Raw genomic sequence first — 13,821 nt, forward strand, 5'->3', positions numbered from 1 at the left:
TTGTTCTCTCTTTCTCACAATACTAGAACCAGGGGGCATACCTTGAAAATGCTGGGGGGAAGAATTAGGACTAATAAAAGGAAACACTTCTTCACGCAACGTGTGATTGGTGTTTGGAATATGCTGCCACAGGATGTGGTGATGGCCACTAACCTGGATAGCTTTAAAAGGGGCTTGGACAGATTTATGGAGGAGAAGTCGATTTATGGCTACCAATCTTGATCCTCCTTGATCTGAGATTGCAAATGCCTTAACAGTCCAGGTGCTCGGGAGCAACAGCCGCAGAAGGCCATTGCATTCACATCCTGCATGTGAGCTCCCAATGGCACCTGGTGGGCCACTGTGAGTAGCAGAGAGCTGGACTAGATGGACTCTGGTCTGATCCAGCTGGCTTGTTCTTATGTTCTTATGTTCTTATCTGGGGAGGCAAAAGCTAAGAAAAACTTGCTCCACAGCTGGCAAAAATAGCCTCTATCTGCTGGCAAAAATAGCCTCTATCTAGGACAAGGGTCTTCAAACCATGGCCCCCCAGATGTTCATGAACTACAATTCCCATCAGTCCTGCCACTTGTCCATGCTGGCAGGGGCTGATGGGAATTGTAGTCCATGAACATCTGGAGGGCCATAGTTTGAAGACCCCTGATCTAGGAGCACTCAGAGGCTCAACTCGAGTGGAACACCATTCCACTGGAAGTCGTCAGCACATCTGCTTCAGAGTATCCGGGGCTGACCTAGTGACAGACATGAGAGACAACCTATCATGAACTTAGGCTCTTACAAAAGTAGCAATGAACCTGATGAAGCCACAGTTGCTGTCCAGGACACCGAGGTCACCAGTATGACTGTAATGACCGTAGAGCTAGTGTGGTGTAGTGTTTAGGTCTAGGAGCAGTGGACTCTAATCTGGAGAACCAGGTTTGATCCTCCACTCCTCCACATGAAGCCTGCTGGATATCCATGTGTTAGGCACAATTCTCTCAGAACTCTCCCAGCCCCACTTACCTTCCAAGGTGTCTGTTGTGGGGAGAAGAAGGAAATTGAGTTTGTAAGCTGCCTCGAGTCTCTTTAAGGTCCAGAAAAGCAGAGTATAAGTCCAAACTCTTCACATTCTCTTTTGCTGACTCCACCAGTTTTGATAGCTTCATGACTGGGGAACTTGCATGTAACCCACTGGCTTATTGTGTACAAATCGCATGAATTTAATGTCAAACACATTTGACCATTATAGAAGAAGAAGGAGGAGGAGGAGGAGGAGGAGGAGGAGGAGGAGGAGGAGGAGGAGGAGGAGGAGGAGGAGAAGAAGAAGAAGAAGAAGAAGAGTAGTTTGGGTTTATATCCCATCTTTCTCTCCTAAAAGGAAACTCAAGGTGGCTTACAAGCTTCTTTCTTTTCCTCTTCCCACAACAGACACCTTGTCACAGGTGTGCTGGCAATAAATGGCACCCGGGTGAGGGGCCCAGCAGGTGCGGGGGTCAGCAGGCAGCAGCAGCTGACCGGGTGCCTGCCACGGGCCCGTCGAGGGGCGCCCCTCGGCAGGTTCCTGGCCCGGCACTGGCTGCTGCCATCCCCCTCAATCGGAGGCCTCCAGTTAGGTGGGGGGGCTGGCAGGTGGCAGCAGCTGGCACTGGATCAGGAGTCTGCTGTGGGCACGCTGGGTGCCCCTTGGCAGGCTTCCCCCCCCACACACACACACCTCCATCAGAGGCCACACTGCCTCGCTCGAGGGACTTGCCATGACCTGGCACCGGCTGCTGCTGGCAGGGCCATCGGTACCTGCCAGAGGGACATGCAGGCTCCCTGCCCTAGTCCACGGATTGATCACATGGGGGGCACGATTTTGTAACCCTCACATGATCAAATGGGTGGCGCCCAGGGACATGTGACCCCACATGTCTCTTTCGCAGATACACACCTGCACCTTGTGAGGTAGGTGGGGCCGAGAGAGTTCTGAAGAACTGTGACCAGCCCAAGGTCACCCAGCAGGAATGTAGGAGTGTGGAAACATATCTGGTTCACCAGACAAGTCTTTGCCACTCAGGTGGAGGAGTGGGGACTCAAACCCGGTTCTCCAGATTAGAACCCACCTGCTCTTAACCACTACACCATGCTGGCTCTCACACATACATACATGTGTGACAATGACGATCGAATGGAGATGATCACTGGATCTGTTCCATTTGGCACAGAATGATCTGAAGCCTGCCAGACAGGTTTGCATCGTCCTTTTTGGTTTCAAAACAGCACAGGCACAAAAATGCTGCCATCCAAACAGGTCGGCAACTATTTATATTGCTACACATCCAGTTACACCAGCCATTCTCAACCAGGGTACCATGGTACCCTGGAGTGCCGTGAGCATGTCCCAGGGGTACTACGGCAACACTACCGCTCGCCCCCCCTCATTTTTGTGGTGTCTCCCACCGGCACCAGCAAGGACATGGAGCTGGCCCATGGGGCAGGGCCAGCCACAAGGTCAGCAGCCCCCCCCCCCCCCCCGCTTCCCTTCATCCTGGGAGGGAAAGGTGGGGGGTGTGGCAAGCAGGGGCAATGGGAGGGGAAGGTGGAGGGTGGCGGCAGGGGTACCGTGAGATATGAAGAGTGAGGTCAAGGGTACCCTGACCTCGAAAAGGTTGGGAAACACTGAGTTACACAAATATCTAATGGTAGGATTTTTTAAAAATATAGCATATATTTTAATTGATTTAATTGGACCTGTCTGCTGAGTAGAACAGATGCCAGGACAGGGGAGTAAAGTTCCATCAAATGGTGTGAGAAAGCAGAGGCACGAAAAGCCAATTTTAGCATAATTTATTGTTAGAGAAGAGCACCACGGAGGTCGTTTCCGATTATATCTCTGCCTGGGACTGCTGTTTCTCCAGCACAACTGCTCTAAGCCAGACAAAAGGTTTTTGTTTTTTTTGCAGGGCAAAACTAATAGAGTTGCACCCTTCTAAATCCAGAAGGGTGTAACTCTACAAACGAGTGCACTGTGGTTCTCTAACTCAGCTCCGCACACTCTCCCCTACTGTCCCCTATTGAGAAGAAGAAGAAGAAGAAGAGTTTGGATTTATATCCCCCCTTTCTCTCCTGCAGGAGACTCAAAGGGGCTTACAATCTCCTTGCCCTTCCCCCCTCACAACAAACACCCTGTGAGGTAGGTGGGGCTGAGAGAGCTCAGAAGAACTGTGACTAGCCCAAGGTCACCCAGCTGGTGTGTGTGGGAGTGTACAGGCTAATCTGAATTCCCCAGATAAGCCTCCACAGCTCAGGCGGCAGAGCGGGGAATCAAACCTGGTTCCTCCAGATTAGATACACGAGCTCTTAACCTCCTACGCCACTGCTGCTCCTTGAAAACCCTTGAGCATGAAACACCCTCTATGCATGTGCGACCACTGACTTTTGACATCATTCCTCATGCTCATCTGTAACCAATTTTAAATACACAGCACTGCATTTAGAAACAAATCCCTTGCTGCCCTTTCCTTTCCCACCCTCTCCATTGTTTTCCGCACAATCCATTTTAGAATGTGGCAATGACCTCTCTCTTTTTGCTTCTAAAATGCTGCATGTTCACAGATGGCTTTTCATAAATAATATAGTAATTTTTAAAAATAGTGCTCTGCTGAAGTTGATTTATCCTGCAAAACACAATTATTTTATTCTATTTGTATTCTCTGCCTTAATTTAAATATTCATAGGGATATATAGCTGATCTTCACTGGACTGCAAACTTGCAACTCTGTGGAGATCATTAAACTGGAGTGCCTTTAAATCCTCACTGAAAAACTACTGAATTCTCAACACACTCATAATTAGGAAAAAGGGGTTCGACTTACTAGAAATGAAGAAAAAGAATTGGTATTTATACCCTGCTTTTCTGTAGCAGAAGGAGTCTCAAAGTCACATACAATCTCCTTCTTTTCACGACAGACACCTTGTGAGGTAGGTGGGGCTGAGAAAGTTCTCAGAGAACAGACTAGCTCAAGGTCACCCAGAAACCTTCATGTGGAGGAGTGGGGAATCAAACCCGGTTCTCCAGATCAGACTCTGCCACTCTTAACCACTACACCACACTGGCTTGAACAGTGCCCAGTTCAGCTCCTATGTTTTTTACCAGTCACAAACAGGTAGCAGATTGTTGATGGACTGTTCATCTGTTCATTGGCCCATGCATGACAATTCAACGGGTTTCTTCACCCTGTTCCTTCTTTCCAGAGTGGTATGGTGCAGTTGGCTTTTTGCATATGAGCGTTCTTATGCAAAGGAAATCAGCTACAAATATTGTAAATGCCATGGTGTTTATCTAGGTTGCCCTTAGCAACATCCATGAACGCCGATCTATTTGGCTCAGCAAAACTTTTGCACATGCGCAGTTTTAGAACAAAATGACAAAAACTTGTTTGACGTGTGCTTGAATCATTTGATGTCGAAATTGAACAGACCTGGTAATCTGCGCACATCTGATCATCACAGTTGCACACAGTTAGTCTGACGGCTGAACACACTGCATGCAAACTTTGTGGAATTCCTAGTATTGATAATTTCAAACATTTCAAAAATACTGGCTCCAAATTCTAGTCCCTTGATTGATCAATCAGTTGATCAATCAATCAATCAATCAATCAATCAATGTGAAAAATAACTACCGGTACCTGACTAAAACCTAGATGGAGCTACAATCAGATGGGTTTGGGATGAAAACTGTAGTTTACTGACTTTTTGGACTGCAAAATCAGCAACATGGTAGAAAAGTCTTTTGCTGGTTGGACTGATATTTCCAGGGCAACAACATATTTTCTGGGTAGGCTTAAACTTGCCAGCATGGCCTCAGCAAATGCTAGGAAACACTGAGGGTGGTGCCTGGGAAGTGTGGAGTTTTGGTAGGATGTAAGGGCATTGTCAGGTGCCACTCTAGGAATTTGCCCTGTTCTTTATGGTAAAGATCACAAACACATGCGGAAATCCCTAGGGCATCATTATGCAGGCGAGTTCCCCTTCCTGGTTGTGTTGTGTTTGTATGGCTACATGTTTATTGAATTATTTAAATATTTCATATAAACATTTTAAATGCTGTTTAATATTTTTAAAGTTTTGAATGCTTTAATATGTACTGCCTTGGGAAGGTGGCAGGAAGGTGGCATAGGAATATTGTAAATAACTAAATAAATGTCTGCATTTATTTAATAAATTTTCCATCCTCCTCAGTTTTCAAGGATGAGGGACTGGGGCCGAGAGTGTGGGTTTTCCCTCTACAGCTGGGCAACTGGCAAGCCTATCTGGTCGCCACATCTCAAAAAGGATATTGAAGAGATAGAAAAAGTGCAGAGAAGGGCAACGAGGATGATTGAGGGACTGGAGCACCTTCCTTATGAGGAGAGACTGCAGCGTTTGGGACTCTTTAGTTTGGAGAGGAGACGTCTGAGGGGGGGATATGATTGAAGTCTATAAAATTATGCATGGGGTAGGAAATGTTGACAGAGAGAAATTTAAAATGTTGACAGAGAGAAATTGTTCTCTCTTTCTCACAATACTAGAACCAGGGGGCATCCATTGAAAATGCTGGGGGGAAGAGTTAGGACTAATAAAAGGAAACACTTCTTCACACAACGTGTGATTGGTGTTTGGAATATGCTGCCACAGGAGGTGGTGATGGCCACTAACCTGGGTAGCTTTAAAAGGGGCTTGGACAGATTTATGGAGGAGAAGTCGATTTATGGCTACCAATCTTGATCCTCTTTGATCTGAGATTGCAAATGCCTTAGCAAACCAAGTGCTCAGGAGCAGCAGCAGCAGAAGGGCATTGCTTTCACATCCTGCCTGTGAGCTCCCAAAGGCACCTGGTGGGCCACTGCGAGTAGCAGAGAGCTGGACTAGATGGACTCTGGTCTGATCCAGCTGGCTTGTTCTTATGTTCTTATGTTCTTAACCGCAAGGTCCATTCTACACACTACAGTGCAGTCCTAAAGAAATTACTCCAGTCTAAGCTCACTCATTTCAATGGGCTCGGACGAGAATGACTCTGCACAGGATTGCACTGTTGAGCATCTTCTTCTTCAGTTATGTTATTATGCTTTTCCAACTAGCTGAAACATGTGTCACCTCACCAAGCAAGAGAAAACGTTAGCAGTGGTAAGGCTTGGGAATGCCAGAGATTTTGTTACTCCGGGGGGGGGGGGGGGGGTTTATATCAACTTATTCCAGACATGACTCTGGGCCTTTTGGGCTTTTCTTTGAATGCAGGACAATGAGGTTTGCCTTCAAGGTGTGTGTGAGAGACAGGGCCAGGCACGCGAGATTGTGACCCACTTCAGCATGTGGAGAACAGACCTAGCGTAGGAGCCAGAAAGACGTCCAGATGTAATTCATGTTTCTGGGTCGGAGCGTGGCTGTAACTCCAACTGGAGCCAGGAGATCTCTCATTATCACAACTGGCAGAGTTCCTCTGCAGAAAATGGCAGCTTCGGCAGGTGACCTCTGTGGTATTATACCTGCTGAGCTCCCCTCTCCTCAAAAGCCCCCCTCCCTAGGCTCTGCCCCTCAAATATCCAGGTATTTTCTCACCCAAAGTTGGCAGTCTTGTTGGTTCTCCTTTCCCCACTGGAGTGCAAGCCAGATACAAACAAACAAACCAGCCCTACGTGGTAGTTTAGATCGGGAGGGAGAATGATTGGCTCAAGGTTGCCCAGTAACTCCCAGGACAAATGAGGGTTTAAATCTAGGTCTCCCCTGTTTTGCCAGCTGTAGTTTGTTCAAGTTCCTGAAACTCTTGTGATTCCCTGATTCTTGGGATAAAAGAGAAGAAGAGTTTGGATTGAGTCTCTCTCGTAAGGAGACTCAAATGGGCTTACAAACTCCTTTTCCCTTTCTCTTCCCACAACAAATATCTTGTGAGACTGACAGAGTTCTGAGAGAACTGTGACTAGCCTAAGGTCACCCAACAGGAATGTAGGAGTGGAGAAACAAATCCAATTGATCAGATTAGGATCCTCCGCTCGTGTGGAGAAGAGCAGAATTAAACCCAGTTCTGCAGATCAGAGACCACCGCTCTTAACCACTACACCATGCCAGATTATTTATTTGGTACATTTTTATTGCATCGTTTTTCTAAGGAACTAAAGGTGGCAAACATGGCTCTTAACTTCCAGTTGGGGCCTGGAGATCTCTCAGTGTTACGACTGACAGGACCCAAAGAATTCTCAAGAAGATTGATCAATGTGGCATGCCTGTGCTGCTCAGAAGGGTAGAACAGTCTGCCTTCCACTCCGTGAAGCACAGCCAGAGGCGAAGCTACAAAAAGGTCAGGGAGTGCACGCGCGAGCAAAAATTCAGGTTTGTGTTTTTTGTATTTTTTAGTTTTTTTAGTTTTTGGCCTGCAGAGGGCGCAGTTTTTAGGCTAGCAGCACCGAAATTTCAGAGTATCTTCAGGAGACTCTCCTGATGATACCACCCAGGTTTGGTGAGGTTTGGTTCAGGAGGTCCAAAGTTATGGACTCCCAAAGGGGCTGCCACCATCCCCCATTGTTTCCAATGGGAGCTAATAGGAGATGGGGCTACACCTTTGAGAGCCCATAACTTTGGACCCGCTGAATCAAACTTTCTCAAACCTGGTTGGTATCATCAGGAGGGTCTCCTAAAGATACCCTGAAAATTTGGTGCTGCTAGCCTGAAAACTGCGCCCCCTGCAGGCCAAAAACTGAAAAAAACTAAAAATACAAAAAACACAAACAAACGGGGGGGGGGGGGCACAAAACTCAGATTTTGCACCGGGCTCCATTTTCCCTAGCTACGCTTCTGAGCACAGCACCATGTTTGGGGAAGCTCTCATTCTAGTCTCCTCCCTCCTCCCGAGGCAGTCTATCTAAAGCCCATCCAAGTCAACTCATCCATGGTGTGATCTGTTCCAGCACATCTGGGCACATGGTTTGCAGAAACTGATTCAGGGATGAGAAGGACTCATCATCTCTACTGTCTGGCAGGATGTGGAAAAACTGTGTTGACCTAGTTAGTGGGAAACCATCCGTCTGGCCAACCGGTGACAGCATAATCAAGTCAGACTCGGACATGTCCTATCAATTTCTAGCAAATTGCTCATCATTATGGTGATATGGCATGTTACGGTTGCCAACCTCCAGGCAGGGGGCTGGAGTTCCGGAATTTCAAGTGATCTCTGTACTTCAAAGATCATTTCCTCTTCTGGTTGCCAATTTCCAGGTGGTGGCTGAGGTTCTCCTGCTATTAAAACTGATTCTCCAAGCAACAGAGATCAGTTCACCTGGAGAAATTGGAAGGCGGACTCTTCCCATCCCAGAGCTGGGAACCCTACTTTCTCTGGATAAAAGAGCAGCTTTGAGGAGAGGACTCTCTAGCATTACGTCTCTGCTGAACTCCCTCTTCAAACTCTGTACTTCCCAGGCAACTCCCACAAATTCCCCAAATTTCAGAAGCTGCAGTTGGCAACTCTAAGGTATTTCCAAGATACCTGGGGGTGCTATGCCTACATCTCTGTGGACTCCACTTGCTGTAGGGTAGCTTGCGTAGCCCCTAGAAAACCCAGGAAAAGATTATGAGGCTTTTATTTCATAAGATTTCCTACTGTGCTGTTTAACTGACAGCTTCATTTCTGGTGCTCTTATGATTTTATGTTCCGCTTGTGGGGGGGCGGGGTGGGGAGAGCAAAACTTGATAACATGGATGTAAGCAGTGGTGGGATCCAAAAAATTTAGTAACAGGTTCCCATGGTGGTGGGATTCAAACAGTGGCGTAGTGCCAATGGGGCTGGGCGGGGCATGATGGGGGCGTGGCCGGGCATTCCGGGGGCGGGGCATTAATAATTTCTCTGTTACTGTAAAAAACTCTTACTGTAAAAAAAAAAAGTTCCTAATTTCCAGCTGGTATCTTTCTGTCCATAATTTAAACTCATTATAGCAAGTCCTAGAAACAACTACTTCTCCTCTAATTGACTGCCTGTCAAATACTTAATACTTTCAAATACTTAATTTTGTTTCTAGAAATCAAAAGAAGGATGCTTTCCTTAAACAAGGAACTTTACCATAGTTCTCAAACATGTTTTTAAAACAGCCCAACAGGGAGAATTATCCCGTTTTCTACCTTCGCTAACCAGCCACATAGGAAACAACAGGACTTTATGATTTTTGGACCTAATGGAATTTCTATCGGAAAAGCAGACCCAATTAGTAACCCCCTCTCGGCACACACCAATAGTTAGTAACCCCCTCTCGGGAACTGGTGAGAACCTGCTGTATCCCACCTCTGGATGTAAGGTTACCGACCTCCAGGTGGGGCCTGGAGATCTCCTGAAATTACAACTAATCTTTAGGTGACAAAAAATCCCCCAGAGAAAATGACTGCTTTGGACGGTGCATTCTGTCAGTCAGAAGCAGCTGTCTTTAAAGGTTACTCCACCCCCCATCTAAAGAGACATATCGGATACTTGTCCAACTGAATTCTGTATCAAGTCACTGAGAACCAAACAACATAGTACATTTTTTGGCAAGTCAGACCTTGATTGTTTGGTGGACATGAGAACGTACACGGGAATCTTACTTCAAACAAGGAGAGATTGATGGCCTGTAGATATCACATTGAAGAAAAGATGGCTCCTTGGCACGACAGAGGTGGGATCCAGCAGGTTCTCACCAGTTCCCGAGAGTGGGTTTTAATTATTGGTGTGTGCCGAGAGGGGGTTACTAATTGGGTCTGCTTTTCCGTTAGAAATTCCATTAGGTCCAAAAATCATAAAGTCCTGTTGTTTCCTATGTGGCTGGTTAGCGAAGGTAGAAAACGAGACAATTCTCCCTGTTGGGCTGTTTTAAAAACATGTTTGAGAACTATGGTAAAGTTCCTTGTTTAAGGAAAGCATCCTTCTTTTGATTTCTAGAAACAAAATTAAGTATTTGAAAGTATTAAGTATTTGACAGGCAGTCAATTAGAGGAGAAGTAGTTGTTTCTGCTGGCAGTAGACGATAGGACTTGCTAGAATGAGTTTAAATTATGGACAGAAAGATACCAGCTGGAAATTAGGAACGTTTTTTTTACAGTAAGAGTTTTTTACAGTAACAGAGAAATTATTAATGCCCCGCCCCCGAATACCCGGCCACGCCCCTGTTGAGCCCCGCCCATCCCCATTGGTGCTACGCCACTGTTTGAATCCCACCACCATGGGAATCTGTTACTGAAATTTTTGGATCCCACCACTGGGCACGCATAATATCTAACTGTATTTTTATTGAGAGCTACTACTTAATATAGATGCATATACAAACCTCCTGGCCAAACTAAGACATTTTAGTTGATGAATTTTGAAAGATACTTATGTGTGTGTATTTTATTGACCTTTCGGGTCAAAATGCATCAAGTCTTTTGTGGAACTACATATGCGTAACATTCTTGACTGTTTAAGTGTGAGACACTGGAAGCGCACCTGTTGAGATAACATTTAATTTGGATTTTAGTGTGATTTGTTTTTAATTTTAGTTATTAGGCGCTGTGCAGTAAAAGGTATATTATTTTTTTCTCTCTCAACCTTTTGGCACCTAGCTTGTTTTTACTGGTTGGGTTTTGTTTCCGTTCAGTTTATTGAATCAGATCCTTAGACATAACTTGCTTTCCTTGCGGCCGCAAAGCAGTTGTGAAGAACATCATTTTTAAAATTATCGGCAGCTCTGTTTTGTTCAGAACTGTAGCATTTGGTTTTCCAAGCCAAAATGGCCATGGGATAAAAGTTATCTTTCCCTTTTTGGTGCTGTATGTGCAACAGCTACTGGAAAGGAGTCTGCTGCCCTTAACCACTACACCGTACTATCTGCACTACAAATATAAGCCAGTTCCAAAACCTTGTTAATTCTCATAGCTCCCAACCAAGAAGTCCTAGGAAATGGGAAACTATTGCCCCATAAAAAAGGTAGTGATCTCCAACACAATACCCCCAGGATATTCTACAGTCCCTAAAATTCTTTGAGGTGTATTGTGACAGCCAAAAGAGATTCACCATGATATAACACAAAGAGCACTATGCTTTTATGCAGGGTTTATTTTCAGTAAGTTCTCACAATGTCCTGCAAAGGCATTAAGCAAGATCTCACAAGACCAGATTGGGGGCAGGGGGTGGGGGGGATGACAACGACTTTTCATCCGGAGAGACGGTGGCTTTCATAAGGGCCACCAAGTGTTTTCACGACTGAGGTGAGATTTGACCTACAGATATCCTGGTTCGTCATACCTCATTGGCTTATGTATTGGTATATATTAAAAATGTCAATATACAGCAGCACACATTAAGAAGGGCCCTGCTGAATCAGACAGCAGTTCCATCTAGTCCAGCATCCTGTTTTGCTGACGGTCAGTTTGCCCTGGAGGGCTCACCAATAGGGCACAGAGGCCAAGGTCTTCCCTTTGGAGGAAATACAAATCCTGCTTTATTTTGTTGTTGTTGAAATGAACGCCTGCAGAGTGAAGTTGCATGTATGGGATGTCTTATCCGGACACAAGCCTTGCAGAGGTTTCAATTGGCCGTTCCTCTCTGCCAAGGAATATTGCTTCATAAGGTTGCAAACTCCAGGTTTGGAAATCCCTGGAGATTTGGGGGTGGCCCCTGGGGAGAGCCGGATTTGGGAAGGGATGCTGCCATAGAATCTACTCTCCAACGCTGCCCTTTATCCAGGAAACGTGATCCCTGTGTTCTGAAGAGGTTGTCATTCTAGCAGATTTCCAGATCCCACCTGGAGGTTGGCCAGCCTATTGCTTTAGCCTCTGTATGGTCAGTTGACAGTGCCCAGAAGGGAGGAATGTGACATGACACTGATAAGATGTTACTGCATGTTCCGAACATACCATTTGTATGTCTCTTGCTTTTTGAGCAATTGCAATATCTGTGTATTGAAGAAGAAGAAGAAGAAGAAGAAGAAGAAGAAGAAGAGGAGGAGGAGGAGGAGGAGGAGGAGGAGGAGGAGGAGGAGTTTGGATTCATATCCCCCCTTTCTCTCCTGCAGGAGACTCAAAGGGGCTTACAATCTCCTTGCCCTTCCCCCCTCACAACATACAGGTAGGTGGGGTAGGTGGGGCTGAGAGAGCTCCGAAAAGCTGTGACTAGCCCAAGGTCACCCAGCTGGCGTGTGTGGGAGTGTACAGGCTAATCTGAATTCCCCAGATAAGCCTCCACAGCTCAGGCAGCAGAGCTGGGAATCAAACCCGGTTCCTCCAGATTAGATACGTGAGCTCTTAACCTCCTACGCCACTATTGACTTCATTTATATCCAAACTCCCCCCCCCCCGCCCCCATGCGAATACAAAGCAGCTTGTATTGTTTTCCTCTTATCCTCACAACAGCCCTGTGAGGTACGTTATGCTGAAAGGATGTGACTGGCTCAAGTTCACCTGGTCTGAACCTCCGTCTTCCAGATCCTAGTCCAGTGCTCTGCCCACTACACAACCTGTTCTTAACATCCTACCCCCCCTTTTTTCCTCACAGATCCAGGAGCATTGGTTAAGCATCCGCTCAGAGTCTGTCCTCTCTTCCCTCCCCTCAGTTACAGTCCAGATATTTATCCCACATTGGGAAGAGAAGATGGGCACCACGTCTCCGTGTCCATCTGACAGTTCTAAAAGAGCGATTGCCCGGTGTCCTACTGGGCACTTTACTGCTGACACAGAAAACAGAAATTCAGCAAATTGAGTTTCAGTAATAGGAATGGCTGCATTGCACCTGATGGATTTCTGCCTACTTTGCATCTGATAAGGAGATCCAGGAAGGGGGAGGGAGCCAGGGGGCCCCTAGGCTGTCCGCTTCACATCAGAACGGAGAATCCCTAATGGCAGCAGACAGAAGTGAACAGGAGCTCGGCCAGGGAAAAACCAAGCCTGTAAATATGCTGAGCCACCTTCTCCCCACTTCCCAGACAGCTCACCTGGAACTCCTCTGCCAGTAGCTCTTTCTCCTGTCCGGCTTTGGCTTCGACTTGAGCGAGGAATGCCCTCAGGCTCTCTGCCCAGCGGCTCATCCCTCTGCTGGAGAGAGGGACCGATTGCAGGATTGGAAGTGAGAAGCAAGAAAGGCTAAGAGGAAGTTCAGGTCCCTGCACCACGCCTCCCCCGTGAAGCTGGTGGGATGGGCCCAAACCTGGCTGACGTTTTGCCCTCTCTTAGGAAAGGGAAGGTAGGTTTACTGCACACAACAATCAGGGTGTGAATTCCAGGTATCCAAGGCGCAGCCTGAGCGGTTGTCAGGTGCAGCCCGCACTGCTTTTCTTCTAGCTAGGGACTGTTGACCTGTGTTCAAGATTTCTGCAGTAGTGCCTTGGCTGTAGCTCAGGACGTAGGAAAGGCTTGCAGAACATGCACTAGGAAGCAAGTCCCATCCGATTCAATGAGGGTTACTCCGAAGAAAACAAGCGTAGGATTCCAACCAGGCCGACGAAAGACAGTTTGCTCCCCCAAGTGGCTGTGCTGTGGTGCGCCAAGAGATCCAAGAGGTGGAAACCCGTGAGCTGTTTTCAAGAATGACGTGGCTCCCAAAAGATGATATGCAACCATTGCACATTTGAAGAGGGACCCCCCCCCCCCGGCACCTGCGGCAACGCTGCTAACGTTGCCTGGCGCAGATCACAAACTGCTTCGTGGATTCCTCTAAGTCACTGTTGCCTCCAGCAGGCGCTTACCCTGGGCTTTGGCCTCAGGGTGCCTCCTAATATGCCATTTCCACAAAGCTATTTCCCTGTTCTGGTATACATATATATTTATTTATAAGATTTATATCCTGCCTTTCCTCCCTCCCAAGGCAGCTGACAATTTAAGAACATAAGAACT

General features: G+C 46.8%; 1 protein-coding gene across 1 annotated transcript in view; it reads right to left on the reverse strand.

Moving 5' to 3' along the window:
* Nucleotides 1-13,051, reverse strand: part of PTPN18 (protein tyrosine phosphatase non-receptor type 18) — an 82,127-nt gene extending 69,076 nt beyond the window's left edge. Inside the window, exon 1 of the mRNA XM_048487554.1 lies at nucleotides 12,924-13,051. Coding sequence (XP_048343511.1) covers nucleotides 12,924-13,016 — 93 coding nt within the window. The 5' untranslated portion in view covers nucleotides 13,017-13,051. The remainder of the gene's footprint in view (nucleotides 1-12,923) is intronic.
* Between the last annotated feature and the right edge of the window lie 770 nt (nucleotides 13,052-13,821).

This window comes from Sphaerodactylus townsendi, linkage group LG03 (assembly GCF_021028975.2).
Source record: "Sphaerodactylus townsendi isolate TG3544 linkage group LG03, MPM_Stown_v2.3, whole genome shotgun sequence".
NCBI lineage: Eukaryota > Metazoa > Chordata > Lepidosauria > Squamata > Sphaerodactylidae > Sphaerodactylus > Sphaerodactylus townsendi.